This window comes from Chelonoidis abingdonii, chromosome 15 (genome assembly GCF_003597395.2).
Source record: "Chelonoidis abingdonii isolate Lonesome George chromosome 15, CheloAbing_2.0, whole genome shotgun sequence".
NCBI lineage: Eukaryota > Metazoa > Chordata > Testudines > Testudinidae > Chelonoidis > Chelonoidis abingdonii.
In genome coordinates, this window is record NC_133783.1 from 28,694,722 (window position 1) to 28,722,608 (window position 27,887).

At 39.5% G+C, this 27,887-nt stretch overlaps 1 protein-coding gene across 1 annotated transcript in view; it reads left to right on the plus strand.

Annotated features, from left to right (window-relative positions):
• PCDH15 (protocadherin related 15) overlaps positions 1 to 27,887 on the plus strand; it is a 1,383,724-nt gene that overhangs the window by 1,193,184 nt on the left and 162,653 nt on the right. The window contains exon 25 of the mRNA XM_075072657.1: positions 27,006 to 27,146. Within this exon, the coding sequence (XP_074928758.1) occupies positions 27,006 to 27,146 (141 nt within the window). The remainder of the gene's footprint in view (positions 1 to 27,005; positions 27,147 to 27,887) is intronic.

The following is a 27,887-nucleotide window of genomic DNA, read 5'->3' on the forward strand; positions in this document are numbered from 1 at the left end:
GGACCTGGAGTAGTGGCCAGGTCTTGGTCCCCCCATACGCCACTAGGGAAATGTCCTACAATTGGACAGTGATAACCCTCAGAAAGAGATCTGAGCTGTTCAGAGCCCCAGCTGGAGATCTGGAGCCAGAACAGACCAAGAAGGCACTGCCTCCTGGGAAGAATCCCTGGGATACTGCCCATTACCAGGGCCGGAACAGTTTAAAGACTACAGACACACCCTACCACTGTTACATAGTGCAGTAAAAGATATTATCTTACCCCCCTTGTCTCTCTGATATCCTGGGGCCAACAAAGCTATGACTACACTTCATACATCATGTGAGTTTGTGTGACATTTAGCACAATGGAGTCCAGATATTGACTGTGATAATATAATACAAAACAGGGATCAGCAACCTCTGGCACGTGGCTCGCCAGAGTAAGCACTCTGGCGGGTGAGGTCAGTTTGTTTACCTCCCACGTCGGCAGGTTCAGCAGATCGCAGCTCCCACTGGCCATGGTTTGCCATCCCAGGCCAGTGGGGGTGGTGGGAAGCGGTATGGGCGAGAGATGTGCTGGCTGCGGCTTCCCGCCACCCTCATTGGCCTGGGATGGCGAACCATAGCCAGTGGGAGCCACAATCGGCCGAACCTGCTGACGCGGCAGGTAAACGAACTGTCGTGGCCTGCCAGGGTGCTTACCCTGGCGAGCTGCGTACCAGAGGTTGCTGACCCCTATATAAAGCCTCCAACTAAAATTTCCTCCAGTACTTCTTCCTTACAATGCTTTTTCTAATATTTATTTAAATATCCTCTCTGCTTTGAGGGTGTGGAGAATGGGGAGTTTCCCACTAAAGGCCGAAGTGTGTGCGTGTGTGTGAGAGAGAGAGAGAGATAGCAAAATCACCATACATGGGATTCAACTTTAATCCGTATATATGCTAGTCCATTCCACATATAACTGGACCCTGAACGTATGCATATATATAAAAATGTGGAAATTTAAACTAAGCTGCGAAAGGGGGAAAATAAATAGATAAAATTTAGCCAAAATTTAGCCAAAATCTGAAGATTTTTCTCTTTACTTATTAAGGGAAAATAATTTAATAGCAGTTTTTAAAAGTAAACATGTTACTAATATATATACAGTAATGCATACATGTTATTTAGAGATGTGTATATATATATGATGTGTATACATATATGTATATTTCCATTACAACCCCTCTCTCTCTCTCTCTCTAAATGCATGCATATAGGTTGTTATGGAAATTAATTAAAATAACTGTGCATAGAATTCTATTTATCTAGAACATAAAAAAGAGACTAGAACAGAAAATAAAGTTAATGTTAATGGATTTTGCAATATAATGTTTGTTTTATAAAAAAGTTGAAAATTAAACTTAATCCTTAGAAACAAAAATAGAAGAGAAAAAGGCCGTACAGGTTTGCTAAAATGTAAAGAGGAATTCTCTCCCCTTATTAAAAATAAAACAATTTTAATACATTTTTGAATAGTTGATATTTTACTTCCAACTAATGACTAACAATACTAAACCATTTCCTGACTTCGAAAATCAGAGAAAATTGACAAAGAACAAATTGGCTTTTATTTTTTCTATTGAATTGAAGTTGCTTAGCTGTTTTATCCTCCTGGCACATTAGTATTTTGGGGCCTGCCTTGACATTAAGAGGTGTCATAAGACAGATGGGTAATGAATGACTCACAATCACAGAAAAAAATAAAACAAATAGCCTTTTCTCTGCTATTACAAAGCATCTTTCTTTAAACTTGTCTTAGGGGGATAAAGCTTTCACTATGACCTTCATCAATTTTTTGGTACTTTTTTCATCTAATTGGATCTTAATTGAGCAATACTAATCAGTCTGTTTTATCTCTTCAGGAAAAACCATTTAAGCTTCAGTTCTACTGTGAAAAGTAACTCTAAACTGCCAGTGTGGGATTCCATGTTTGTATCATAACCAGTTCCATATTAAATGTGATTCTGTGTGAATTGCAGATAATTAATATATTTGAATAGAAGGAAAAGAATTTGGATATAGGACATATCTAATTTAAGCTTTAAAAGATTACTATTTTACAAGTTATGAAAGAAAGAGAAATATTTCCTGTCAGCTTTATAAACGCAGCCTGGAATGAAAATCAGACTGGATTTTTTCCTCGTTACATATCACTCATAATAAAAGTTTTGCAGACCAAATCAGGTCGTCAGTTACTCCCCATTATCTTCATGAGATCCCTTCATTGCGATCAGGGTGGTATAATAAAGTTATTCACATGGTTGCTGGCCCCATTTAAGGGGAGTCCAAGCCCAAGCCAAATGTGACAAGCTAATTTAAGGGAAACTATTCAGTTAATTGAATAGTGAGCACCTGAGCCATCCAATAAAAGGCCATCTCTGCTCAACTGCCAGGAGGTGCTCAGAAAGAGAGACAGTCTTCTGTGGGACGGGGAGCTCCACAGAGACTACTGTCTCCAAGAAGGAGGTTTGTGCAATCCATGAGCCAATGGGAGATATTATAGGCTAGCAAGGTTAGGAATCAGAATCATTGGCCCCAGGGTGGAGGATTGTACAACACTCTTAGTCTGAGCCCATGAAAAGAGACTTTTTTTCAAGTATGGTTTGGATTTAATAAATTAGAATCCTAGTGGGGAACTTATCTTACCTTCTGGACTTTGTGGCATTCTTAAGGGTCTTGAGAGAAACTGAAGCAGGGTGTGCCTGCAGCACCACACTGAGTCAGTGGAGGTGCTGCAGGGGCTGAATAAAATAAAAAAAAAATCATTCAACCCCACTGTCTTGAATGACTTTGCACAGGCAGGACTGAGTGGAACATAGAAAATAATTCTGTTGATAATGCACCATATGGAATAGAATCCAACTCATTCTCACTTTGCTGTTTTGACTGTGTAGTGCCTGCAGGAGAAAAGAAAATTGGAAAAATGTTTGTCTCTTATAAAAGCAGCTAGATCATCAATAGAAAGAGGAGCCAAATTTTGCTGAAAATCTTGTTTGTAGTGTTCTAGCCATCTGGTCCCAGGATATTAGAGATAAGGTGGACGAGGTAATATCTTTTATTGGACCAGCCTCTGCTGGTGAGAGAGACAAGCTTTCGAGCTACACAAAAGTTCTTCTTTTCTATATAGCTTGAAAGCTTGTTTTTGTCAGCAACAGAAATTGGTCCAATAAAAGATTTTACCTCACCCACCTGTCTCATAAAAAAAAAATTCATTCTGATAGCTACAAATATTACTAGCCTGTATGTTCAAAGTTACAGATATGCTTTAAATACAAACAAACCAAAGCATGAATACTTTGGAGCAATCGTCCAACTTCTTCCCTCATAAAACTGCCATGGGAAACAAATGACAACTTAGAGACAATCTTATCCTTGCTCTCCCAATAGTCCTAGACTGCTGAAATGGTGAACCCAATGGGAATACGCCCAGTCTTTTTGCTCAGCATGGCAACATTAAAACCAAACTGCACCAGGCCAGATGTCAGAATCTTGTGTGACTCCTGGATTCTATATGGCTATATTCAGTTCACAGAAAAAAATGTCATTTTTTACTTCCTAAAATTAAAAAGTCAGGCTGCAAATAGTTGTTTCCCATTCTTCCCAAAATGTACATTTTCCTTCAAGTTACAAGCACAAATTTGGTTGGACACAGAACAATGATATGTTTGTGTGCGTGTATGTTTCTGTAGTGCTTCATGAGCTTTCGTATAGTCGTGGGAGTATGATGAACGGCTGCCAGGTGGAAATTCTGCTCAGACCACAATGTACAAATATAAAGGGAGAGGAAATGATGGTAAAGGACACTGTGACACGTTCTTAGTCTTATGAAAAGTGCAATTCAGTTTTTTAAATTATCTGTGTAGATTGGATATGAATTTTTCTAAGAATCCGACTGAAATGTTCCCACACAATAACTGAGATGTAACTCAATTTATCCAACTCATAGGATGAATGGCTGAGATGGGATTTAAACCTCTATTTCAAACTGATGCTTAAACCAATAAGCCATTCTTGGAGTGTAAATTTTTTAACTTTGTTTGTGGAAAGTAATTCCATCATAACTAATGTTTATACAGTTATAGCAGAAAACTCTGTCTTGGCCAATAATCTTAATGCTCCCATGTGGTTGTTCCATTATATTTTTTAATTTAAATTGTGGATTTCAAAATGTTCAACAACCTTGGCTGTTAGCAATGAGAAAGTTGTGGCATGTTATTTCTGTCTTCACATCATCTATGAACTGTCAGTTATACCACTGCCCCCAAATGCATTTCACCAAAGATTTGAGTAGGATTTGATGGTTTATAGAAAATGTCACTCTAATCCTTACCAGGCAATATTTTATTCTATTTTCAATTTTAATTTGTTTCATCTTTATTTGAGAATGTAAATTACACCTCTACCCCGATATAATGCTGTCCTCCGGAGCCAAAAAAATCTTACCGCGTTATAGGTGAAACTGCGTTATATCAAATTTGCTTTGATCCACTGGAGTTCACAGCCTCCTCCCCCCGCCCCAAGCACTGCTTTACCGCGTTATATCCAAATTTGTGTTATATTGGGTCGTGTTATATTGGAGTAGAGATGTATTTTAAAAATGTTACACCTAAATCTGTCAGAACAAAATACAATGTGAAAAATTATCGTAAAAATGTTGTAATGTATGATTATTTTTACTTCATATATGTTTCATATACATACAGCATTATGCAATACTAAAACAATATATTGAACCCTGCTTACAAAATAACTGGCACATTGGATCTTTGAACTATTACAGTTCCTGGTTTTGGAATTATTATTTATTATTTTATAATTCCAAAATAGTGCTTGGCATCTTACTGTCCTAATAAAACGTGGTCCTTGCCTGAAAAGCTTGCAATCTAATTTCAGAAATAATGCAACAAAAGGGATATCAGAAGAACAGGAAGAGCTAAATAAAGACAGGACAGACAACAAGAATTATGACAATAAGATTTTGTAGTTACTCAGCAAAGGCTTATGTGCAGCATCCATTATTTCTCATTTTTAATACAGGTAAATAAATTTAACTAAATACAAAAGTCTTTAATTCTTTTTTGAAGGAATTGCAATAGATGCAAGTCTTAGGTAGGTATTTGGGAGTCCAATCCAAGAAAGCAATTATGCCCATGATTAACTTTAAGCAGATGTATAGTTATATTGAAGGAGGAAGTTAATATATTTAAAATGTTTTGTTGGATCAGGCCCTGAATGAGGAGAGGACAATGGCCTGGTAGACCAACTCAGGAATGGTATTCTGTGTGCTGGAGAAGCAGTTAAATGTGAGGCATCAAGGCTGGCATCATAGGCTCAGCAAAATAGGCAGAAAGCAATGCAGTAAGAGATGAGGCTGGTTAAGCAGGAAGGAGTGTCTGCTAGGGTCTGGAAGGTAAAGAGAAGGAACCTGATTTTCCACTATGTTATATTGGTTTTATATCAGCAGAGCTTCATTGAGTTATAATGGTGTAAAACTGAAGTAATACAGTGGAGAATCAGAACCCAACTGAGAAATGAAAAGGGGATGCTGTCAGACTGACATGCATGGTAAATTATTTTAGTAGTTGTGTTTTGAGTGGATTGACGTGGGGGCAGTGTGGACATCCAGGAGGCTGGAAAGGCAGTAGTTGCTGTAGTTAAGGTGGAATGTGATAATATCCTGCATGGAAGTGTTTACTGTTTGGACAGAAAGGAAAGGTCAGATCTCATAAATGTCAAGCAATAAAAGCCTCAGGTTTTGCTCACAATCTGGGTGGAGACGGAAGTGTCAAAGATGATCCCTCAGGGAATATGCCAAAGTGACAGAGCATTGTAGTATTGTCAACAGAGACAGATAAAGGGGAAAAGGAAGAAATTTTCAGAGGAAAAATAAGGAGTTTAGTTAAGCCGTGTTAAGTTTAAGCTGTTGGCAACCCATCCAGGTGGAAATTTCAGAAACATGCTGAAATATGGAATTGGTTGTGGGGAAACAGAGCAGGAAATTTGTGACTCAGTGTAAGATGATAGTTGGATAGAGTGGATGAGGTCACACAGGTATACGATATAAAAGGAAAAGAGGAGGAGGGCAAGGATAAAAGGCCTCTGGGACCCTTACCAAAAGAGGGAGAGGGACAATGAAGAAAAATTACTACAGAGGCGAGATTGGGATCAGTAGCATCCAACACAGCAAAAGTCAAACAGTATTAGAATGGAGTATTGATCCTGGCCAGGAAGTTGTGAAAGAGAGAAAATCCCCATGAGCAGATGCATAAAGTACAGTGTGCATGTACTGTAGAAGTATGAGATTACTTAATGTCATCCACAGTCATGATTTGTAAATCATATTAGGCCTAATTCTGATGTTTTTATTTATTCTTTACTGTGGCCTCCTTAGGGGAGGATCTGTTAATGGAGATTCTCTATATCCTAGTAAGGAGGAGAGGATGGAAATGATAAAATACAGGTAGGATCTGATGAGAAACAGTCAAATGAAAAACAATCCCATTCAATTACATCATGTAATGGCAGACAGTTAAAAAGTAACAAGTTTTTAAAGTGCTTATATACAAATGCTAGAAGTCTCAATAATAAGATGGGTGAACTAGTGTGCCTTGTATTAAATGAGGATATTGATATAATGGGCATCATAGAAACTTGGTGGAATGAGGATAATCAATGGGACACAGTAATACCAGGATACAATATATATCGGAAGGACAAAACAGGTCATGCTGGTGGGAGAGTGTCACTATATGTGTGAGAGAGCATAGAATCAAATGAAGTAAAAATCTTAAATGAACCAAACTATATCATAGACTCTCTAAGGATAGTAATCCCATGCTCTCATAAAAAGAATATAGCAGTAGGAATATATTACTGACCACCTGGTGGTGGTGATAGTGACTGTGAAATGCTCAGGTTGGTTAGAGAGGCTATACAAATAAAAAACTCAGTAATAAAGGGGAATTTCATCTATCCCATATTGACTGGGTACATGTCACCTCAGGACAGGATGCAGAGATGAAGTTTCTTAACACCTTAAATGGCTGCTTCTTGGAGCAGCTAGTCCTGGAACCCACAAGGGGAGAGGCAATTCTTGATTTAGTCCTAAATATAGCACAGGATCTGATCCAAGAGATTAATATTGTTGGACCGATTAGTAATGGTGGCCATAATATAATTAAATTTAACATCCCTGTGGCTGGGAAAACTCGACAGCAGCCCAACACTGTAGCATTTAATATCAGAAGGAGGATGCCACAAAAATGAGGAGGTTAATGAAACAGAAATTAAAAGGTACAGTGCCAAAAGTGAAATCCCTGCAAGCTGCATGGAAACTTTTTAAAAACACCATAATAGAGGTTCAAATTAAATGAAAACTCCAAATGAAAAAAACACAGTAAGAGAACAAAAAAACTGCCACCATGGCTAAACAACAAAGTAAAAGAAGCAGTGAGACAGAAAAAGTCATCCTTTAAAAAGTGGAAGTTAAATCCCAATATGGAAAATAGAAAGGAGCATAAACTCTGGCAAACAAAGTCTAAAAATATAACTAGGAAGGCCAAAAAAACTGCTGTTACAACTCAAGAAAGAGACCTTGGCATTATTGTGAATAGTTCTCTGAAAATGTTCACTCAATGTGCAGCGCAGCAGCAGGAGTCAAAAAAGCTAACAGAATGTTAGGTATCATTAAGAAAGAGATAGATAATAAGACAGAAAATATCATATTGACTCTATATACATCCATAGTGCGCCCACATCTTGAATACTGCTTGCAGATGTGGCTTCCCCATCTCAAGAAAAATATATTGGAATTGGAAAAGGTTCAGAAAAGGGCAACAACAATGATTAGGGGTATGGAACAGCTTCTGTATGAGGAGAGATTAAAATGACTGGGACTTTCCAGCTTGGAAAAGAGATAACTAATGGGGGATATGATAGAGGTCTATAAAATCATGAGTGGTGTGGAGAAAGTAAATAATGAAATGTTATTTATTCCTTCTCATAACACAAGAAATAGGAGTCACCGAATGAAATTAATAGGCAGCAGGCTTAAAACAAACAAAAGGAAGTATTTCTTCACACAGCGCATAGTCAACCTGTGGAGCTCTTTTCCAGAGGATGTTGTGAAGGCCAAGACTATAACAGGGTTCCAAAAAGAACTAGATAAATTCATGTAAGATAGGTCCATCAATGGCTATTAGCCAGGATGGGCAGGGATAGTGCCCTTAGCTTCTGTTTGCCAGAAGCTGGGAATGGGCAACAGGAAATGGATCACTTGGTGATTACCTCTTCCGTTCATTCCCTCTGGGACACCTGGTATTGGCCATCAGAAGACCCAGTATGGACATTCTTATGACCAAACCATGTCCTAAATGAGAAAAACCCACTGCATGGCCAGGAAAGTAGGCATAGCATCCCCTTCTTTCCTGTCCCCACTACAAAGATAAAGGTGTCTATACTCAAAAAAATATTTGGGGCGGGGGGTGTGGAGGGATGGAATCTGACAGGTTCATGGAACAGACAGTCCTAGTACCTCGAACAGAGAGCCCCAGAGCCTCAAAAATTGCAGTGGTCAAAACCTACTTAGGTACTTTTGCTGACTCCTAGGAGACGCGAGATTCTGCTGATCAAGACTAGCACTGAACATGATCTCTTTAATAATGTTCACAAATGTTTGCCAAGTCATGTATTTTAAGAGTTAATTGACGGCATGGTAGGATGTGAACAGAGGTTGCTAAGAGTTTTCTTAGTACTTTGTGATTGACAAAGTGAAAATGTTTAGTATGTCTGCACAGACGGCTTTACACACATCTTAATTATTCAAGGACACCTTTGTTCCTCTCTGGAGGGAAAAAAAAGACTTATTTCTTCCTTATTTAATGCCGACAACTCATGTTTTATTGAAGTGGCACAATGCCACTGAAGGATGCCGGGTAATTGTGGTCATCTTCTCAAAATGCTTAAGCCTCCAAATAGTGATTCAGTAACAGTTTACTAGCAGGGGATGTAATTGAACCATTAGAATTTTGATAAACCTCAGACATAATTTGCTTGGTTTATTTATAAGTAAATATTCATGAGGCTGACATATTATGAGGTGCTGTTTTTCCCCTTTGATAAGCATGCCTGTTCTATACAGGTTATCACTGCAGTAGCTGTGGGATTTTTATACTCTCCCATTATCATCTCTCTTTTTTGTTATACTGTATTGATGTGGTACATTACCAGAAAGGGAGACTGAACACTAATTTTAAAGATCAGATTGCTTCCTTATTTTGGGTATGAAATCATTTTTGGATTTATCTGGTGAAGCAGTACATTGAGAACTTTTCCCTCAAATCAAGCTTTTAGTGAAATCATCAATGATCATTCTTTTACAGTTCTTGACATCCACTGGAAATTAAGATGTTTATGAATATTTAATTGAGGTGAAAACCTATGAGTCAGTTCTTGATCTTTGAAAACACATTGGATTACTATTAGGTTTGATTGTGTAAGTCATGTATTGTAAGTTTGTATGAAGGAAACATTGTATATACATAAGTATCTCCTTAAGTAATTTTATCTCATGGACTTAAGAGTTTGTATAATTTTAATTCTTTAGGCTGCACTGTTATGGGTCTAATCCTGAAAACCTTTTATCATGTGAGGCAAAGTTTGCAGGATCAGACTCTATGCTGTTGACCTGTATGCTCATAGTAAAACAACTCAAGTGATGGAACTGAAAAATGCCGTGCAGTAAAGGGCAAAATTGTGACATGTCCTTATGTGACTCCTGGAGCAGAAGAGAGCACACAAGAAGCCCCTTTCCCCATCATTGAAAGTTATCTACATAGAACTTGTCACAACTGGAGTTGAATGCCCACATGGCTTCCTTGGTGTCGCAGTGGAGACTTCCAACACTCCAAAGGGGCAGCATAAGACCGAGAGATGGGGCCCTAACCCCACCTTCCTCTGCACTCTTCTGCAGAGTTAACCAACCGCAAAGAGAGGAGTAGACTGGACCATTCTAAAAGATGGTGCAGCCTGTGCGGTTCTCCTGGAGATATTGTGCTTCCCAAGTCCTCCAGTAGGGTCTATGACCCTAAGAACTCCTAAATGCCAACTGGCAAAGGGTTCCCTGTTCTGGACAGCCATTCCCAGGGCCGTCATTAGGCATAGGCAACATAGGCAGCTGCGTAGGGCAAGTGAAAATTTGGGGCACCACTGGGTCTTAGCATCCACGCGCCTTGTTTTCCTGTCCCTGTTCTGACCCTTCCTGCAGGCTCCCACAGATGACTGCTGCAGCCTGGTGAGTCTTCCTTGAGAGGGAATCTAGTAATTAAAAGTGAAAAAGCCTCCAGCCTGCTAGACCTATTAGCACAACATTGAAACTGTAATAGAGCCATTCAAGGGGTAATGAAGCCATTTAAACAGCATTTGCCAACCCCAGGTATATACTGACAGTTTCAGAGTGGTAGTCCTGTTAGTCTGTATCAGCAAAAACAAGGAGGGTCCTGTGGCACCTTAGAGACTAACAAATTATTTGAGCGTAAGCTTTCGTGGGCTATACCACTTCATCAGATTCCACAAAAGCTTATGCCACAATAAATTTGTATACTGTCAGTTTTCTGACTTTACTGACAAAAACAGTTGTGCATTAATGTAATATTTACCAGAACATGTCAGTCTACAGGACTTAGTTTAAAATTTGCTTTAAATATTTCATTGTGAGTCTGGTAAGATTATAAAATCACATCTCTCTAAAAATGCTTGCATAGACTTAGATGCACAATCATCTTTAGCCTTAAATGTTTGGATCTTCAGTTATATGTTTTTTAAATAAATCCTTCAGAAGACCTCCCTTATGCAGAATACACATTTTAATTACTATAGTTAAAAAAAAAAATGCTTCCAAGTCTTCTTGCCTTTCTGTCATCCCTTCACGCCTGTCCCCCCACTCCGACTGACGAGAGCCCTTAAAGGACAACAGTCCTCCCTTCCAGATAGCTGGACAAAGAGTTTCCCTTTCTTTAATTCAGATCTATCTGATGAACTAGTTTTAAGAGAACCCTCCAGGCAAAATCAGTACCTTTAGTAGACATAAAATCCTTGTTATACCTAAAATCTTTGGAAACGTATTTTTTAAGTTGGTGAAATTCATAAACATGTCTTTGTGGAGATCACAGAAAGTAAATTAGTGTTCCCTTTTTCTAAAGCAATGAACTATGTTATGAAACAACTAAACTTCTCTGATTAATTTAAAATAGATTTTTGTTTCAGTGAGTTAAATATGTAGTAATCTGGAATGTGGCTTAAGGTTTAGAGTACATTTAAAATATAAATTTCATCTTAGAATACTGATTAAGAAAATCGTAAACAGAGAAGAGCTGCATCATGTATTCATTATATGTAATGTTTGTATTCAGCAGGATTAGTGCGACTCACCCTTACTACCAAGTTTTAGCAAAATAAGGACTGCGTTACACTAGGGCAGGGGTGTCACTGTAAGATACGCAACTTTCAGCTACAGAAGTATCTCTTACCGACTACCTCCACTCCTCCCTAGGGGGAGTGGCGTCTGCGGCTCCCCATCGACTCCACTACCGCGCTCGCTCCGGTGAGTTCCAGAGTCAATGGGAAGCCACATTCAGGGATCGATAATATCGGTCTAATGAGACATGATATTGATCCCCGAAAATCGGATCCTACCTGCCGTATCGGCAGGTAGTCTGGACGTACCCTAAATCTCTGACAAACTTCAGGGCATAATCAAAAAGCCTTGAACTGACATTTTTTATTACCAAGTTTTAGTGCTTTTATAGGTACCTTCTTCATGATCCATTCTGCATGAGGGAGGGGTATGGGGTCTCTGCGGGGAACTGTGACTCTCCGCCACAGTGAGGCAGGCCGGGTGTCTCATTATCCTTTGCTGTCTCGTCCCCCTCCCCCTCCCCACCGGCTGTTAGCTTTGGGCTGCCATTGGGCAATAGGGCACAGTTTTAATAACACGCGTAGGCCCAAAATCCTAAAGACCGCCCTGGCCATTCCTATCAATTCTGACAAACTCTGACACTATCACACTGTTTTCACAGTATTTTATCCAAAAGGATCAGTACGATGTCTAATGGAAGCTTATGTCATACTGATCCCTTAATTGTTGCATGATAGATGTATTGGAGTGATATTTTTAGAAGCTGTATGTTATATAGGCAGGATTGGCAAGGTGTTTTTGCCAGACAAGAGAGATATGGAATCACTGCCTCGTTCATGTGTAATTCAGCATTGTAAAGCTAAATAAAGACAGCTCTATTTACATGTAAAAACAGAAAGTACTTGTGGCACCTTAGACTAACAAATTTATTTCAGCATGATTTCGTGAGCTACAGTTACTTCTTCGGATGCATAGAATGGAACACACAGACAGAGATTTTATACATAACAGAACATGAAAGGTGGAGTATGCATACCAAAGGAGAGTCTAATCAACTTTTGAAGTGATAATTAAAATGACCATTAGAAGGTTGAGGGAACTTAACATAGGGAATAGATTCAATTAGTGTAATGATCCAACCATTCCCAGTCTCTGTTAAGCCTGAGTTATTGTATTTTTGATTTGCATATTAATCGAGTTCGAGCATCTCTCTTTGGAGTGTATTTTTTGAAGTTTTTTTGTTGCAGAATTGCCACCTTCAAGTCTGTCACTGAGTGGTTAAGAGAGTTGAAGTGTTCTCCACACTGGTTTTTGAATGTATTGATTCCTGATGTGCAGATTTGTGTCCATTTATTCTTTGCATAGAGACTGTCCGTTTGGCCAGTGTCATGGCAGAGGGGCATTTGCTGGCACATGATGGCATATATCACATTGGTAATATAGCGTCGTGTAACGAGCCCCTGATGGCGTGGTGATGTGATTAGGTCGCATGATTGGTGTTCACTTGAATAGATATGTGAAGAAGCTGCAATCGGCCTTGTTGCAGATAGGTTCCTGGTTAGTGTTTAGTTTATGGTGTGCGATCTGTGGTGAGTGTTGTTTCAGGTTGGAAGGTTGTCTATAAGCAAGGACTGCCTGTCCCCAAGATCTGTGAGAAGTGAGGGTCATTTTAGATAGTTGTAGATCTTTGATTATGCGTGGAAGTTTTAGTTGGGGCTGTAGTGATTGGCTAATGGCCGTTCTGTTGTGTTTCTTTGTGGGCCACTGCCTGTATGTAGACGTGCTTCTGGGTACTCTTCTGGCTCTATTAGTCTGTTTTTCACTTCAGCAGGGGTATTGTAGTTTAAATGATGCTTGATAGAGCTCTTGTAGTGTTTTAAAATCTCTGTCTGAGGGATTGGAGCAATACAGTTGTATCTTACGAGCTGGCTGATAGAACAATCGATCATGTCCTGTTCCGGAATGAGAGGTGGTAAGGCATTAGTAATTAATAAGCGGTCAGTGGCTTTCCGGTATAGGGTGGTGTTTATGTGACCATTTCTTATTAGCACAGTAGTGTCTAGGAAATGGACCGCTTGTGTGGATTGGTCTAGGCTGAGGTTGATGGTGGGATGAAAATTGTTAAAATCGTGGTGGAATTCCTCGAGGGCTTCTTTTCCATGGGTCCAGATGATGAAGATGTTGGGGCATAAGGAGACAAGAGCTAAGGAAGCGTTGTTCTAAGTCAGCCATAAAGATGTTGGCATACTGTGGGGCCATGCAGGTACCCATAGCAGTACAGCTGACTTGAAGGTATATATTGTCCCCAAATGTGAAATAGTTGTGGGTGAGGACAAAGTCACAAAGTTCAGCCACTAGGTTAGCCATGATATTATCAGGGATACTATTCCTGATGGCTTGTAGTCCATCTTTGTGTGGAATGCTGGTGTAGAGGGCTTCCACATCCATAGTGGCCAGGGTGGTGTTTTCTGGAAGATCACCAATGGGTTGTAGTTTCCTCAGGATGTCAGTGGTGTCTCGAAGATAGCTGGTAATCATCAGTGGGATCAGAGGATAATGGGCTGTAGAATGTGGAGTTAGAGTGCTGCCTAGCAGCCTCTTGTTCATATTCCAGCTTATTCATGAACAAGAGGCTGCTCGGCAGCTCTCTAACTCCACATTCTGCAGGCCATTATTACCAAAAGAAACGACACCATCTGCTCAAGAAACTCCCTGAGAAAGCACAGGAACAGATCTGTACAGACACATGCCTAGAACCCCGACCAGGTGTATTCTGTTTGCTACCCAAGATCCATAAACCTGGAAATCCTGGACTCCCCATCATCTCAAGCATTGGCACCTTAACAGCTAGATTGTTTAGCTATGTGGACTCTCCCCTCAGGCCCTATGCTACCAGCACTCCCAGCTGTCTTCGAAACACCACTGACTTCCTGAGGAAACTACAATCCATTCGTGATCTTCCAGAAAACACCATCCTGTGCTATTTTGAGCATTTCAGTTTTCACAACATAGACTATCCCAGATTCTAGAACAAGCTCAAATGCTCAGTTCGTGGAGTATGTACATAGTCTGTACTAACGACCAACCCACAGTAACTGTCTCCAGTTTTTGAGGGACCCTATGGAGCCAGTCTCTAGGAAACAGATAAATGCATGGAGGTTAAGTCCATTAATGGCTATTAGCCAGGATGGCTAAGGAATAGTGTCCCTAGCCTCTGTTTGTCAGAGGGTGGAGATGGATGGCAGGAGAGAGATCACTTGATCATTACCTGTTAGCTGTACTCCCTCTGGGGCACTTGGCATCGGCCATTGTCGGTAGACAGGATACTGGGCTGGATGGACTTTTGGTTTGACCTAGTATGGCTGTTCTTATGTTCTAATCTAAATGAACCCAAAGTTATGGAGACAGATATGAGTCAAGGAAGCCAGCAGAGTATCAGAAACCTGGAAAAATCTCTGACTGGATAGGCTCAGGAGTTTGGTCACAAGCTGAGGTGGTTCAAAAGTTTTAGATATTTTTTTAAGCAGAATTTTTTTATTGTTTCTTTAAACAATCAAACACAGCAAGCATCATATATTTGGCCACACACTTTTGAAACCCCAAACCATATTCAGGTTTTGGCAGACTAATTTCAGCTTTTCAATTAAAAAAAACACAACAGGTTTTAAAGGAAAGCAGACATTGTCCGTGATTTTTTTCTGCTTTTTAAAAACCCCTAGTTTTCTATCCAGAAAAAGTTTTGACAGAAAATATTTGTCCAACTCTTTTAATGAGCTTTAGTGCCTTTTAGCACTAGCTGATGCTGAGAACGAGTGATGCCTTGTAAAGAAATTTTCTCAAAACTGGGTTTGTGCCGAGATGCAGAAGGTTTATTTTTCCCAGGGCCGCCCGTGGAGTGGGGCGGGGAGCAAGTGGGGCAATTTGCGCCAGACCCTGCAGGGACCCCCACGAGAATATAGTATTATATAGTATTGCCATTTTTTTTATGGACGGGGCCCCTGAAATTGCTTTGCCCCAGGCCCCCTGAATTCTCTGGGCAGACCTGAATTTGTAAGGCAAAGTGGGGACTGGCAGAGCCCGGAGAAGAGTGCTTGAGTGGGTGAAGAGCTGGCAGTTTCAGGAAGCTGACATCCAGCTACCACATGAAAGACTCCTTCTCACTGGAGGCCGGAGAATAGCACAGTGACCCACAGTCCTGGACACCCCCAAAAACTGTCACAAGATCATGTGGCTCTCCACTATCTCTTGTCCAGGCCAGCATCTATATTATCATTCATGTTTATTACGGTTGTGCCTAAGGGCTAACCAAGAATTGGGGCCCCATTGTGTGTGTGGACGCAGTAGTAGAAGGTCTTCACCCTGAAGAGGAAGAGTTGCAAGTGCTGTCAGCTCCGGGTGGCTGGTTGTTAGATTAATATGGAGAACTGGAAAATGGAGACTTTGATAAATGGGGTTCTACTGTATATATATGAAAAAACTTTGTTTAAAAGAGATTAATATTATTTTATTGCCATTGTCAGCATCCAATGACCCTTCTTTTGGCTTGCCTCCTTGCATGGTTTGTCAGGCCTGTACAACTCGTAAAGCAGTGAGGCCTTATTACTCCAAAGAAAACAGCTGAGGGCTGAAATCCACCAGCCCTGCCCAAAACACATACCCCTCCCCAGCACCGCCTGGCCCCACGGAAACACCCCCCACCCCCAGGGCCTCCCGCTCCATGGAAACAAACCCTCCTTCCCCAGCACTGCCCCTCAGAAACAGCAGTATTGAACCTTGGTAACATGCTATAGCAGGCCCCTAAGGTAGTATAATTAAGGTAAAAGGAAAATGTCTGTTTGCTAGAAGTAGAATAAGATCTTCCCCCCACTTTGTAATCAATTGCCCTGTTGAATGAAAGAGGTGTGAATGAGGAAGGTGAGGAAGGCAGGCACCTCCAGACAGCTGCAACCCTTGGAGAGGGGATGGGAACCAAACCAAGGGCAATTAAACTTGTCAAGTGGTCTGATGAGAGAAGAACAGACATACTGATGGCCTTGGGGGTTAGAAGCAAGCACTTTCATTTGGGAGCACCCTCTTTGCAGCATTGGGACAACCCCCAGCCCAGAGAAAAGCAGCAAAAAGGACCAATTTTTATGAGAGATAAGATCAGTAGAACAGGTCAGCCACTGACTCGCTGCTCGCCTCCTCACCTCCCCAAGTATAAAGCCCCCTCGCCACTGCCCACTAGCTCGCTCAGCTCGTCATCCCCCTCCGGCTCACCTACTCACCCCCGCTCACCTCCTCAGCTCCCCTCCCCCACCACCGGCTCACCTGCCCCCCTGCCACTGCCTGCCCACTTGGCTTGTCATCACCCCACCCCTCCAGCTCGCCTACTCACCCCCTGCCACCCGCTTGCCTCCTCAGCCCCACCCTCCCCTGCTGCTGGCTCACCTGCGCCTGCCACTGCCCACCCACTTGCCTACTCACCCCCCGCTGCCCCCTCACCTCCTCAGCCACTGCCGCCAGCTCACCTGCCTGTCTGCCACCAGCTCGCCTGCTCCTTCCACCACCAGCTCACCTGCCTTCCCAGCACTGGCCTCTTACCTTCTGCCACTGGCCCCACCTCCTGCCGCTGGCTTAACCTCACTCCCTAACCTGCCACTGGCCTCTTCAACACCCCGCCCACCTGCCGGCTGGCCAGCCAGCTGGCCGGCTGTTGGCTTGTGCCACCCCGCCGCTTGCCTACTCACCCCCCGCGGGCTGCACAGTGAGCCCACGTGGGTACATGTGGCCCGCAGGCTGTATGTTGTGCAGGCCTGGTTTAAGTGGTATGGAATTTGGTACAACCAGCTCAGTACTGCATGCCTTTCTCAGACAATGTTCTTATTGAGGGCAGTAGGAGTATTGCCTGTGTAAAAAAAGACCAAAAAATCCCAACAACAATATATGCAGTATATTAGAAATGGTGCATTCTATGGGTGGCCCAAACACTTGGCAATCATAAATGCTGACTTCTAATGTGGCACCTAATGGTCGCAGTGGGAGGAAAACTGAGAAATGGTATTTTGTGTTGTATTTGTCATGCATATTGCTTACTAAGTGGCTTAATAAACAGTTGTACCTAGCAAGTGTTGGAGGATGTCTACACTGCAGTTAAGCACCTGTGGCTGGCCTGTGTCAGCTAACTTGGGTTTGCAGAGCTTGGGCTGTGGGGCTGTAAAATTAAAATTGTAAATTTTTTGGGCTGGAGCCTGAGCTGGAGCCTGAGCTCTGGGACTCATAGGGTCTTTATAGCAAATTAAAGCCCAGTTGCCAGGGCCACATAAGCCCGAGTCATCTGACATGGATTAGCCATGGATGTTTAATTACAGTGTAGACATATCTTTTGAGTTCCATTATAGACATAGGCTTCATCAAAAATTATTCAAAATACAGGCAAAAGATTAACTGTTAAAGAATAATAAAACTAGCATAAATAACCCCCAGTGTTCTGTCTAGAGCTAAGTGAATAATACATTTTTCAGTTCCCTGGCAATTCCAATAATAATAAGTTTCAGATCAAAACAAAAAACTTTTTTTTCCCAAACTTTTCAGCCAATTGAAAAATCATTAAAAAAAAAAATTGTTTGAACCAAATGATTCATTTTTCCTGAACCTAAAAGAACATGTTTCATTTCTGTTCCAAGCTTGTTTTAGCCCTTTTTTAATTATTAAAAGCCATTTCAAAGCAAAATTTATTTTGAACTGAAAAATCAAAACTTTTAGTTTAAAAAATGTTGAAGTAAAACATTTATCTGTTTTCAGAATTTTTTTGAGTTTTTTTTCTTGACTGAAATAATTTGTTGAAATCAGTACAAATTAGTGAAATGTTTTGGTGCTGCCAAATCTGCATTTTTTGCCAAAAAAGTTACAGTTGAAAAATGTTATGCAATTCTAGCTAAATCATCCTTTGGTGATTTTTCAGTTACAGTGCGGCCTATATCTTATCTATATATCATGATCCTGATTGTGTTGCTTTCAGAAATGATGACATAAAATCAAATATGGTAACTGTATCAGAATCTGTAGTCACATGCCAGCTTTGTGTATTTAATTATCTAATATGTGGATCATTAATGATAATAGTAGGTTTTAGTCTTCCGGACATAATGTGATAGTCATTCTGAACAAAATCATGTGGATTTGAGTAAGTAATGTCTTGCTAATTATATGTTGAAGAAAAATTGGGTTTCCTTCTGACATTGAATGTATAATCACCTTGGTACACTATGATCTCTTTGAAATTTTTCGTTTGCAAGGATCTGAATGTCTTTAAAATTATATCCAATTAAATACTTTAATAATTAATCATGTTCTCCTTAAAATACACCATTAAGGGCCTATTAGAATAGTCCCCCTGAGTTAGATGTGCAGTCCTTCACTGTCCCAACTCCACAGTGTGCAGCAGGAGTGTCCCCACTATGAACTCCTTTTATTGTGTATGCTTTCCCTTATATGCCAGTCCTGTTCTTCAGGCCACTACAAAGTGGGGATCAGGTCCATCACCCTACTTTCTCTTCACCCCCTTCAGGGTGCCATGCACCACCAGGGGACTAGGGACTACTGAGCTGACTGGCTTTTCTACAGATTGCACAACAGAAGGATAAAGGTTCCTTCTGCCATACCCCCATTGTGCACCTTTGGAAGAATCGGGAAGGATTAAGCTCTAAACTGGTTGTATTGTGGCGACAGCTAAGCTCTTTTTAACCATATGTAAAACTGGGACAACCAGTTTGCAACTGGAATTTAAATGTTTACATGCGATATGTGATTTTAGTCCAAATAAATAGAACCAAATTCTGCTACATTACACACATTGAGTCGTCCTATCAATTTCAGGTATACTATTCACCGTGAGTAAAATCTGGCAGCTATGCATTTCTGCAGTGTTCATTACCATAGTGTCAGTGGAGCTATCTTACATAGTTTCAATAGAAATAAATTTGTGTTCTCTATGCCTCTTTTTTATGCTATTCACATATATTCTGTTGATGATAAATGAGTTCTGCCTCTTAGTAAAACTATATTTTCTTCTCCACCTGTTTTTGATGCAGTTTGAGCTGCCACTTCACTGTTGTACTTACTGATAATTAGCTGACATGCTGCATAGAATGCATGATCAATAACAGCAAAGCTATTTTATATCATATAAGTAAATTCAATTGAAAATTACCAAGCATATTTCATGAAACTTTCAGAGAAAATTGGCGTTTGATATTTTGCCTGATTAAGTACAATGTAGGTGTTTAAATATAATCTGCGTGTATTTAGAAAATCAGTTGCATTTCTGGTTTCTGAATGTGAAACTGAGTCATGCACAGTCCGATTCATCCAAAAATATCTGCAAATTTCAGGGCAATATAAACTTTATTCCTATGTTATCTGATATCTATTTTGCACCCTGCTATTGGTTGTTTTTCCTCACAGATCCCCTCAACATGTAATTTATATTCACACAGATATAACTGTTTTACTGACATAACTATACATCATCTCATACAGTAGCTGCATGGCTCTGATAGAGGAAAGTGCAGTCACTGAATGCCTAATCTGATCTAATACTCCAACTAGAAATTCAAAAGAGGTGAACTTTCTGAAATTTTCTTTGTCAGATACTGGTATAAAAGATGAAACATGTTCAGTTTTAATGATTAAACAGAACAAAGTGAATAAATGCTATAGTGCAGTGCCCCTCTAACTGAACTCACCTGCGGCAATGCTACTTTAACAAGTCTAGAGGGGATCCCATGATGATTTTTTGGTTGGCAGTTGATTTCATGCAGGTCTTTTGTCATGATGGGAAACCATCATTTCAACTGCCAGTGTTTCTGTTGAATTTTGTGCCCCGCCACAGAATAAATTGGTTTGCTTATATGTGAACATGTTTCATGATACATTGCTGAAAGTACATTTCGTATTGGCCTCCCTGATGCACGAAGCTCCTCCCTGAAGCTCTGAGCCCGCTCCTCCTATAGTATAGGCTGGGGGAAAGTATGTTTTGGAAGTCTGCATCTTGTATTGATAGTACAGTTGTTGTTGTTGCAATAGTAGTTACAGTGCCTGGAGGCCCCAAACAAGATTGGTACCTCTTTGTGCTAGATATTGAACAAGAGTGGGAGCTCCATCTGTCTCAAAGAGCTTACTGTATCAGTACACAAGGTAGACAAAAGAGTGAGGGAAAGAAGTAAGTTTACAGATTTTACAGATGGGAAAGCAGTCTGAAAAGGAATTGCCAGTTGCCTAAGTAGAATCTTGTCTCTGACTGGAAAGAGAGCACAGCGGATTCCTAGAGGCAAAGAAGAAAAGTGACTAGGATAATAATAGGGTAGACTGATAATAACAAAAATAATAAATCATTTTATGTTAGCCAATATAAGTGAGCTAAAATCTCAGTTTGAAAAAAATAAATAAAAAATGCCTTTCTTAAGAAATTCAGAGAAGGCCCTGATTAATAAGAAATACTTTATTAAAAATAAAAGTGTAAATTTTATATAGACTAATTAAGCGCTGAGGAGTCTCCAACCCCTGCAATGCCTTGAAGAGCTCTACTGCAGCTACCCTTTCATCACACAGCCTCTGTTTTTTGCTATCACCATCAGCATTTCACCCAGCTGGCTAACAGCTGTAACTCTCTAAGCATCCCAGGGATAAGAACTTCTGTATTTTGTTTAACATACCATTTGATAGATCATAAGGACTGACACAAACTGTAAAGCAGAGGTTCTCAACCTTTTTTCTTTCTGAGACCCCTGCAACATGCTATAAAAACCTCCAAGGCCCACCTGTGCCACAACAATTGTTTTTCTGCATATAAAAGCCAGGGCCACCGTTAGGGGATAGCAACGCAATTGCCCGGGGTTCCACAGGGGGCTCTAGACCTTTGCTTGAGAATCACTGCTGTAAAGACCCCAGCCATTCATTTAATTTTGGACCAGCTATTGATACTTAAAGGTTGTTCCTTAGAGGTTCCTGGAGGCTGATTAATGGAATGATAGTCGGAGGGTAACAGATACATTAGTTCAGGAGTTCACAAACATTTTTCCCTGAGGCCCATCTGTGCAGATGCAGTAGACACTGCAGCCCACTGTTAACACTTCTTGAGGGAAATTATTTATTTTAATTATTACATACATATAAATGTTAACACTGTAAATAAACAATGTACATGTTTCCTTTTCATTTTAATATAAACAATTGTAATAATAGAAATTCCTAGCAATATGCCCTCAAAGAAATGGTTCAAGAACAGTTTTAGTACACCTTTAAAAGAACACATTGGGTTATTTGTTGATTTTAAAGCAATAGTTGTCCAGCTTTGAAGACTATATTTTGTTTTTAAATTTGTTTAATGTTAAAATCTGAATTTCTGTGTTGTGTAAGGGAAAGACGCAGCCCTACATTCTACTAATTAGAAAAGAATCAAATATAGTAAATAAAAATATACAATAACAATTATATTATAGCACGCTTGGGCAACAGGTACTCATCTGATCCAGTAAAGGAGAATCCAATCTTCAATTATGTGTCATATTTTCTTACCACTTTCTTTATATTTTTGGCTGACTCGTTTCATGTAACTGTAGATGGTCCGGGACTTTCATTATCTTCTCCGCCAGTGCACCCTTCTCATTTTTTAAAAATAAATCGATCCATGTCAGACTGAAGTACTGCTTGCCATTTTTTACAGTTATAAATGGCGGACTATGCGTACGTAACTGGGTTGCCTTGCAGTGAAACGCACCATTGTACTCGCAAGAATTAGGGCTGTCAAGCAATTACAAAATATAATTGTGATTAATCATAGGATTAATTGCACTGTTAAACAATAATAGAGTACAATTTATTTAAATATATTTTTCTACATTTTCAAATATATTGATTTCAGTTACAGCACAGAATACAAAGTGTATAGTGCTCACTTTTTATTTATTTTTATTACAAGTATTTGCACTGTAAAAAAACAAGAGAAATGGTATTTTTCAATTCACCTAATACAAGTACTGTAGTGCAATCTCTGTCATGAAAGTTGAGCTTACAAATGTAGAATTATGTACAAAAAAAGCGTTCAAAAATGAAAAATGTAAAATTTTAGAGCTTGCAAGTCCACTCAGTGCTATGTCTTGTTCAGCCAGTTGCTCAGACAAACAAGTTTGTTTATATTTGCAAGAGCAAATGCTGCCCACTTCTCATTTACAACGTCTCTTGAAAGTGTGAACAGGCATTCACATGGCACTGTTGTAGATGGTGTCGAAATATATTTACGTGCTAGATGCATAAAAGATTCATATGTCCCTTCATGTGTCAACACCATTCCAGGGGATATGCTGATGACGGGTTCTGCTTACCTTTAACAATCTAAAGCAGTGCGGACCAACACATGTTCATTTTCATTATGAGTCAGATGCCACCCACAGAAGGTTGATTTTCTTTTTTGGTGGTTCGAGTTCTGTAGTTTCCACGTTGGAGAGTTACTCTTTGAAAAATTCTGAAAGCATGTTCCACCCCTCATTCCTCTCAGGTTTTGGAAGGCACTTCAGATTCTTAAACTTTGGGTCAAGTGTTATAGCTATCTTTTGAAATCTCACATTGGTACCTTCTTTGCGTTTTATCAAATCTGTAGTGAAAGCATTCTCAAAATGAACAATATGTTCTGGGTCATCATCTGAGACTGCTATAACATGAAATATATTGCAGAATGTGGGTAAAACAGAGCAGGGAACATACAATTCTTCCCCAAGAAGTTCCGTCACAAATTTAATTAATGCATTAGTTTTTTAATGAGCGTTATCAGCATGAAAGCATGTCCTTTGGAATGGTGATGGAATCATGAAGGGGCATACAAATGTTTAGCATATCTGGCACGTAAATACCTTGCAATGCTGGCTACAAAAGTCCCATGCAAGTGCCTGTTCTCACTTTCTGGTGACATTGTAAATAAAAGAGGGCAGTGTTATCTCCTATAAATGTAAACAAACTTGTTTGTTTTACCTATTGGCTGAACAAGAAGTAGGACTGAGTGGACTTGTAGGCTCTAAAGTTTTACATTGTTTTGTTTTTGAGGGCAGTTATGTTACCAAAAAAAACAACAAACTACAGCTGTTAATTGCACTTTCATGAGAAAGAGATTGCACTGCAGTACTTATATGAAGTGAATTGGAAAATACTGTTTATTTTGTTTACCTTTTATAGTGCAAATATGTGTAATAAAAATAATATACACTTTGGTTTCAGTTACAACACAGAATACAATATATATGAAGATATAGAAGAACATCCAAAATATTTAATAATTTTTCAATTGGTATTTTATTGTTTAACAGTGTGATTAAAACTGCGATTAATCATGATTTATTTTGGGGGGCTAATCACGTGAGTTAACTGCGATTAATCAACAGCCCTTGAATTAAACTTGAAATTTTGCTGCTTGTTTTTTTTTAAAAAAATAAAGTTTTTTCTATACTCTGTCCAACATATGCAGCTTTTATTTACATTACATGAGTCACATGGAATTAAAGATTTGCTGGACTGGAAAATGCAGTTGTGCTAGCAGACCAACCAGGACTATGTCGTAGCTTACAGTTTGGGACTCCCTGCATTAGTTAATTGCATCCTTTTAAAGAAAATGTTTTTATTTAAGAGATTAGTATTAGTAGAGATGAAATCAGTTAAATGAACCTCTAGTAGAAAATGCTATTTAGTTTGTTAATGTTAATACATCATCATATCAGGTTACAGTAGCTGAAAAATTAATTTGTTATACTCTCTCAGTATTGATGCTTGCTTTCCCTTGCCTTTCCTCTGCTTCCCCTTTTAATTTGTTTTTCTAGTAGTGAATGTGTCTGGGATCTGTGTGACACATGCATGGATAGACTTAGGCGTTCTATAATAAATCCCTTTCCTTGGATGGGGGCTCAGAATATATGTTAATTACAGTAGCTACTTAAAATCAAATTGATACATTTTGTTTTCCATCAGCACTGGTAAGCAAGCCTTGACAGGTGATGAAGAGTCCTTCTTTTTGTTTTCTGATTCTGTATGTAAAACAAAATCCTTCTTTTTGTTTTCTGATTCTGTATGTAAAACAAAATCTGATATCTAACAGTTCAGCAGTGCTTTTAAAGCACAGCTGCACATTGAATGGCAGAATTCCCTGTCAGGCAGGGAGAGGGCAGTAGGTCATCTCTACAGGAGTGCAGCCTACGCTTCCTTGCGCACCTGTGCATGGCATTCCCCCATCTTGTTCCTCTTGGGGTGACTTATGCCTCCAGAATACCTGGATCAACAAGTAAAGTGTTCAAAGGAATAGTAGACTGCTACTCCACTGCTGTGCACAGCCACCCGGGGATGTATATGCCCTTCTCAGCTCCTGTTGCACACCTGTGGACTAACTGATCCTAATTATTTAATTACATACAGAAGTGGATATGCTTTAGAATCTGAAAACTGAACATGTGTGTCTGTATCGTGTTTTGGAAGTTACACTATAATTAACGTTAAAATGTTTCTGAAAGCTACATTAGAGGGTGTAGCAATGCCTCTGTTCCTTACTCTGCCAGTTAAAATCTCAAAAATCATAGATCCCAATAATGCTCTCAGTTACAACTGTGAAACTCCATCAAATTGAATGGAATCGGAGGAATAACAGCAGCATATAAAGCATATAATTATGAAAGTAACAATTCCATTAGAAATTGGTGGACATTCAGTTCAAAATTTAGCTCACAAATTGTTCTTAAGAGGGGAATTTACATATAGGATCTGACCAGTGGTCTTTCTAGTCCAATGTCTGGTCGCTGACAGTGGCCAATACCAAAAACTTCTTAATAGGCTTCAAGAAACTCCAAAATGGATACTTATAGAGTAACTTGCTCGTACACATAGTTTTTTTCTAAACCTCATCAATCAGTGTTTGGTTTATTCCGTGATGCATGAGGGCTTATATCTAAAGACTCATGACATTCTTTTTATTTTAATAATAGTTTTTGTTCTATTTTGAGGTATTTTTTGTTAATTTGTTTATCCATTCCCCTCCCCCGCACCCGAGAGGTTGAGTCCTGTCTCCGGGAGGTGGGAGGCCCTGGTGGGGCAGCACAGAATGATCACATCCCACACTCACTCTGCAGAGGTGGCTCTGTTCCATGGGGCTGAGCCTGGCTCTCCATTCCATGTATTGCAACCTGGCACACTGGGTCACAATGCCACTCACTCAAATTTGGCTGAAAGGTGCTGCGATCTCATGTGCCAAGTCACAGCTCTGGGAATGGGGAATTGGTCCCAGTCTGATGGGATAGGAATCACGGGAGCCACCACTGTGGGAGTGAGTATTTTTGTTTTATTTCATTTTCATTGTTTTTCATATTTTGTGTTTCACATTTGTGAAACACATGGGGCTCTACATATATCCATCCTAGTGTTTGTCCTAGCTAAAGTAACTGTTGATGATGTTCTTATTGGTGTAAAAACACACATAGTTAAGGTTGCACAAACATTCCTATTCTAAGAAGTAATGTTCAGGCTCTGTTTGGAGCTGGTCAGGACTAGAACTGGGCAAAATGTTGTAAACAATGAGTTTATTCCCTGAAAAATAGAGGTTTGGGTTGACCTGTTATAGATGTGTTTGGCACAAATTCACCAAGTAGTTTTGGATGAAAAAGAATTTCTGGGATCTAAATTCATAAGGGGACTTAGGCACCATTCACAGAGGACAAGAAGGAGACTGTGATGCTGCTGTCAATGACAGCCTTATACCCAATAGCCCATTTGCTAGGACATTCACCTGGGATGTGGTGGATCAAAATTCAAGTTCCTGCTCCAATGATCTTTTAGTTATTTATACAAAGTGGAACAGCTTCAACTTGTAACTTGAAATTTGATGGAGCATCCCCATGTCACAAAGGTGTCTTTTAATAGTCTGGTGAAAACAGAATGAGTATGTCAGAGTTATAATAGTGGTTTAAAACTATATTTGCATATACACACAATTTTGTAATGCAATCTCTTAACAGTCTGCTAATGTTGTTTATTCTCTGTGCAAATGGATGTAGTTTAGAAAAGCTCATAAGCAGTGCTGTGCCTTTTTCAGTGATGTCTGAGGAAGGAGGCAAGTGTCCTAAGGTTGTGTAAAACTATTTCCTTTTATCAGTTTTATCAGTTTGTTGTTTTTCAGTTTCAGTGAATGTCCCCTTGTTCTTGTGTTATGAGATTTACCTACTCTGTTCTATTCATTATTTTGTATATCCTCACCCCTTATTTATATCCTCGTTGAACTAAACAGTTCCTATCTTTTCAATCTTTCTTCATAAGGAAATCTTTCTAAACCACTAATCATTTTCATCACTCATCTCTGGACCTGTCACCTGTATCTTTTTTGGGACAATCCCTTAGAAATGAACATAGTTTTCCCAGTGGGAATAGGCCATCAGTCTAGGTTATAATATTTTCCAATGTTGTTTTCTATCCCATTCTTTATGCATCTTATTTTGTGCAAAACTAAGAAAATACATAAATATTTGTGTTGAATTCTTACAATTGTAAATATGCTTTTGCCTACAGGGTACACCAGCAAGTCGTGTAAGGTACAAAGTAGACGTCATCCAGTTCCCTTACAGTGCTAGCATTTTTGATGTAGAGGAAAATTCAGGACGTGTAGTAACCCGAGTAAATCTCAATGAAGAGCCCAGTATGATATTTAAGGTATGAATAGCAGCAGGCATACGCATATATATTAATAAAAATATGAAATATGACAAATGTTATTTCATTTATACCTTTGGTTTTATATTATGTATTATTTCAGATTTAACCAGTTTTCATTTGTGATTGAAGAAAATGTAGTTTGAATTAAAACTTTGTTTCCTCTTTTCTAAACATTATAGGACTTACTGTTCTGGAGATATTATTTTTGGTTTTATTTCTTTAAATAAAACTATATCCATAATTAGTACAAAATTTATTCTCAGGTCCACAAGTGGCCTACTAGCACTATATTTTCCTATCATATAGGAGAGAGAGACTCTAAGCCCTCATTGTTTGCTTTCAGATTAGCAGAAACTGTGAGAGCTGTGAAAGAATCTGTGCAGTTTCTGGGGGAAAAGATTAAGATTGATCTCTCTCAGGTCTGTTAATGAGCAGTATTGCTAGATGCCGACAGAAAGACAAAGCCTCATCCAATTAGGCACTATGATAGTGGTTGTGACATGGTAGTTTTGAATGAATGGGAGAATGGATCTTCAAGGAAAATAAGAACCACCTAAATTCTCCCCTACCATACACTCTATCCAACCAATTGACTTCAGTAGAGGCATACAGAGTGCAAGTCAGGGCAAAGTTTGATTCCAGATATGTCTGAGAAGTCTCTTAAAGGGGCAGAGAAGCCTTCTCTCTGAAACTTGTGTAAGAGATAGTACTGGGTATCTGTCTTTAATAATATATATC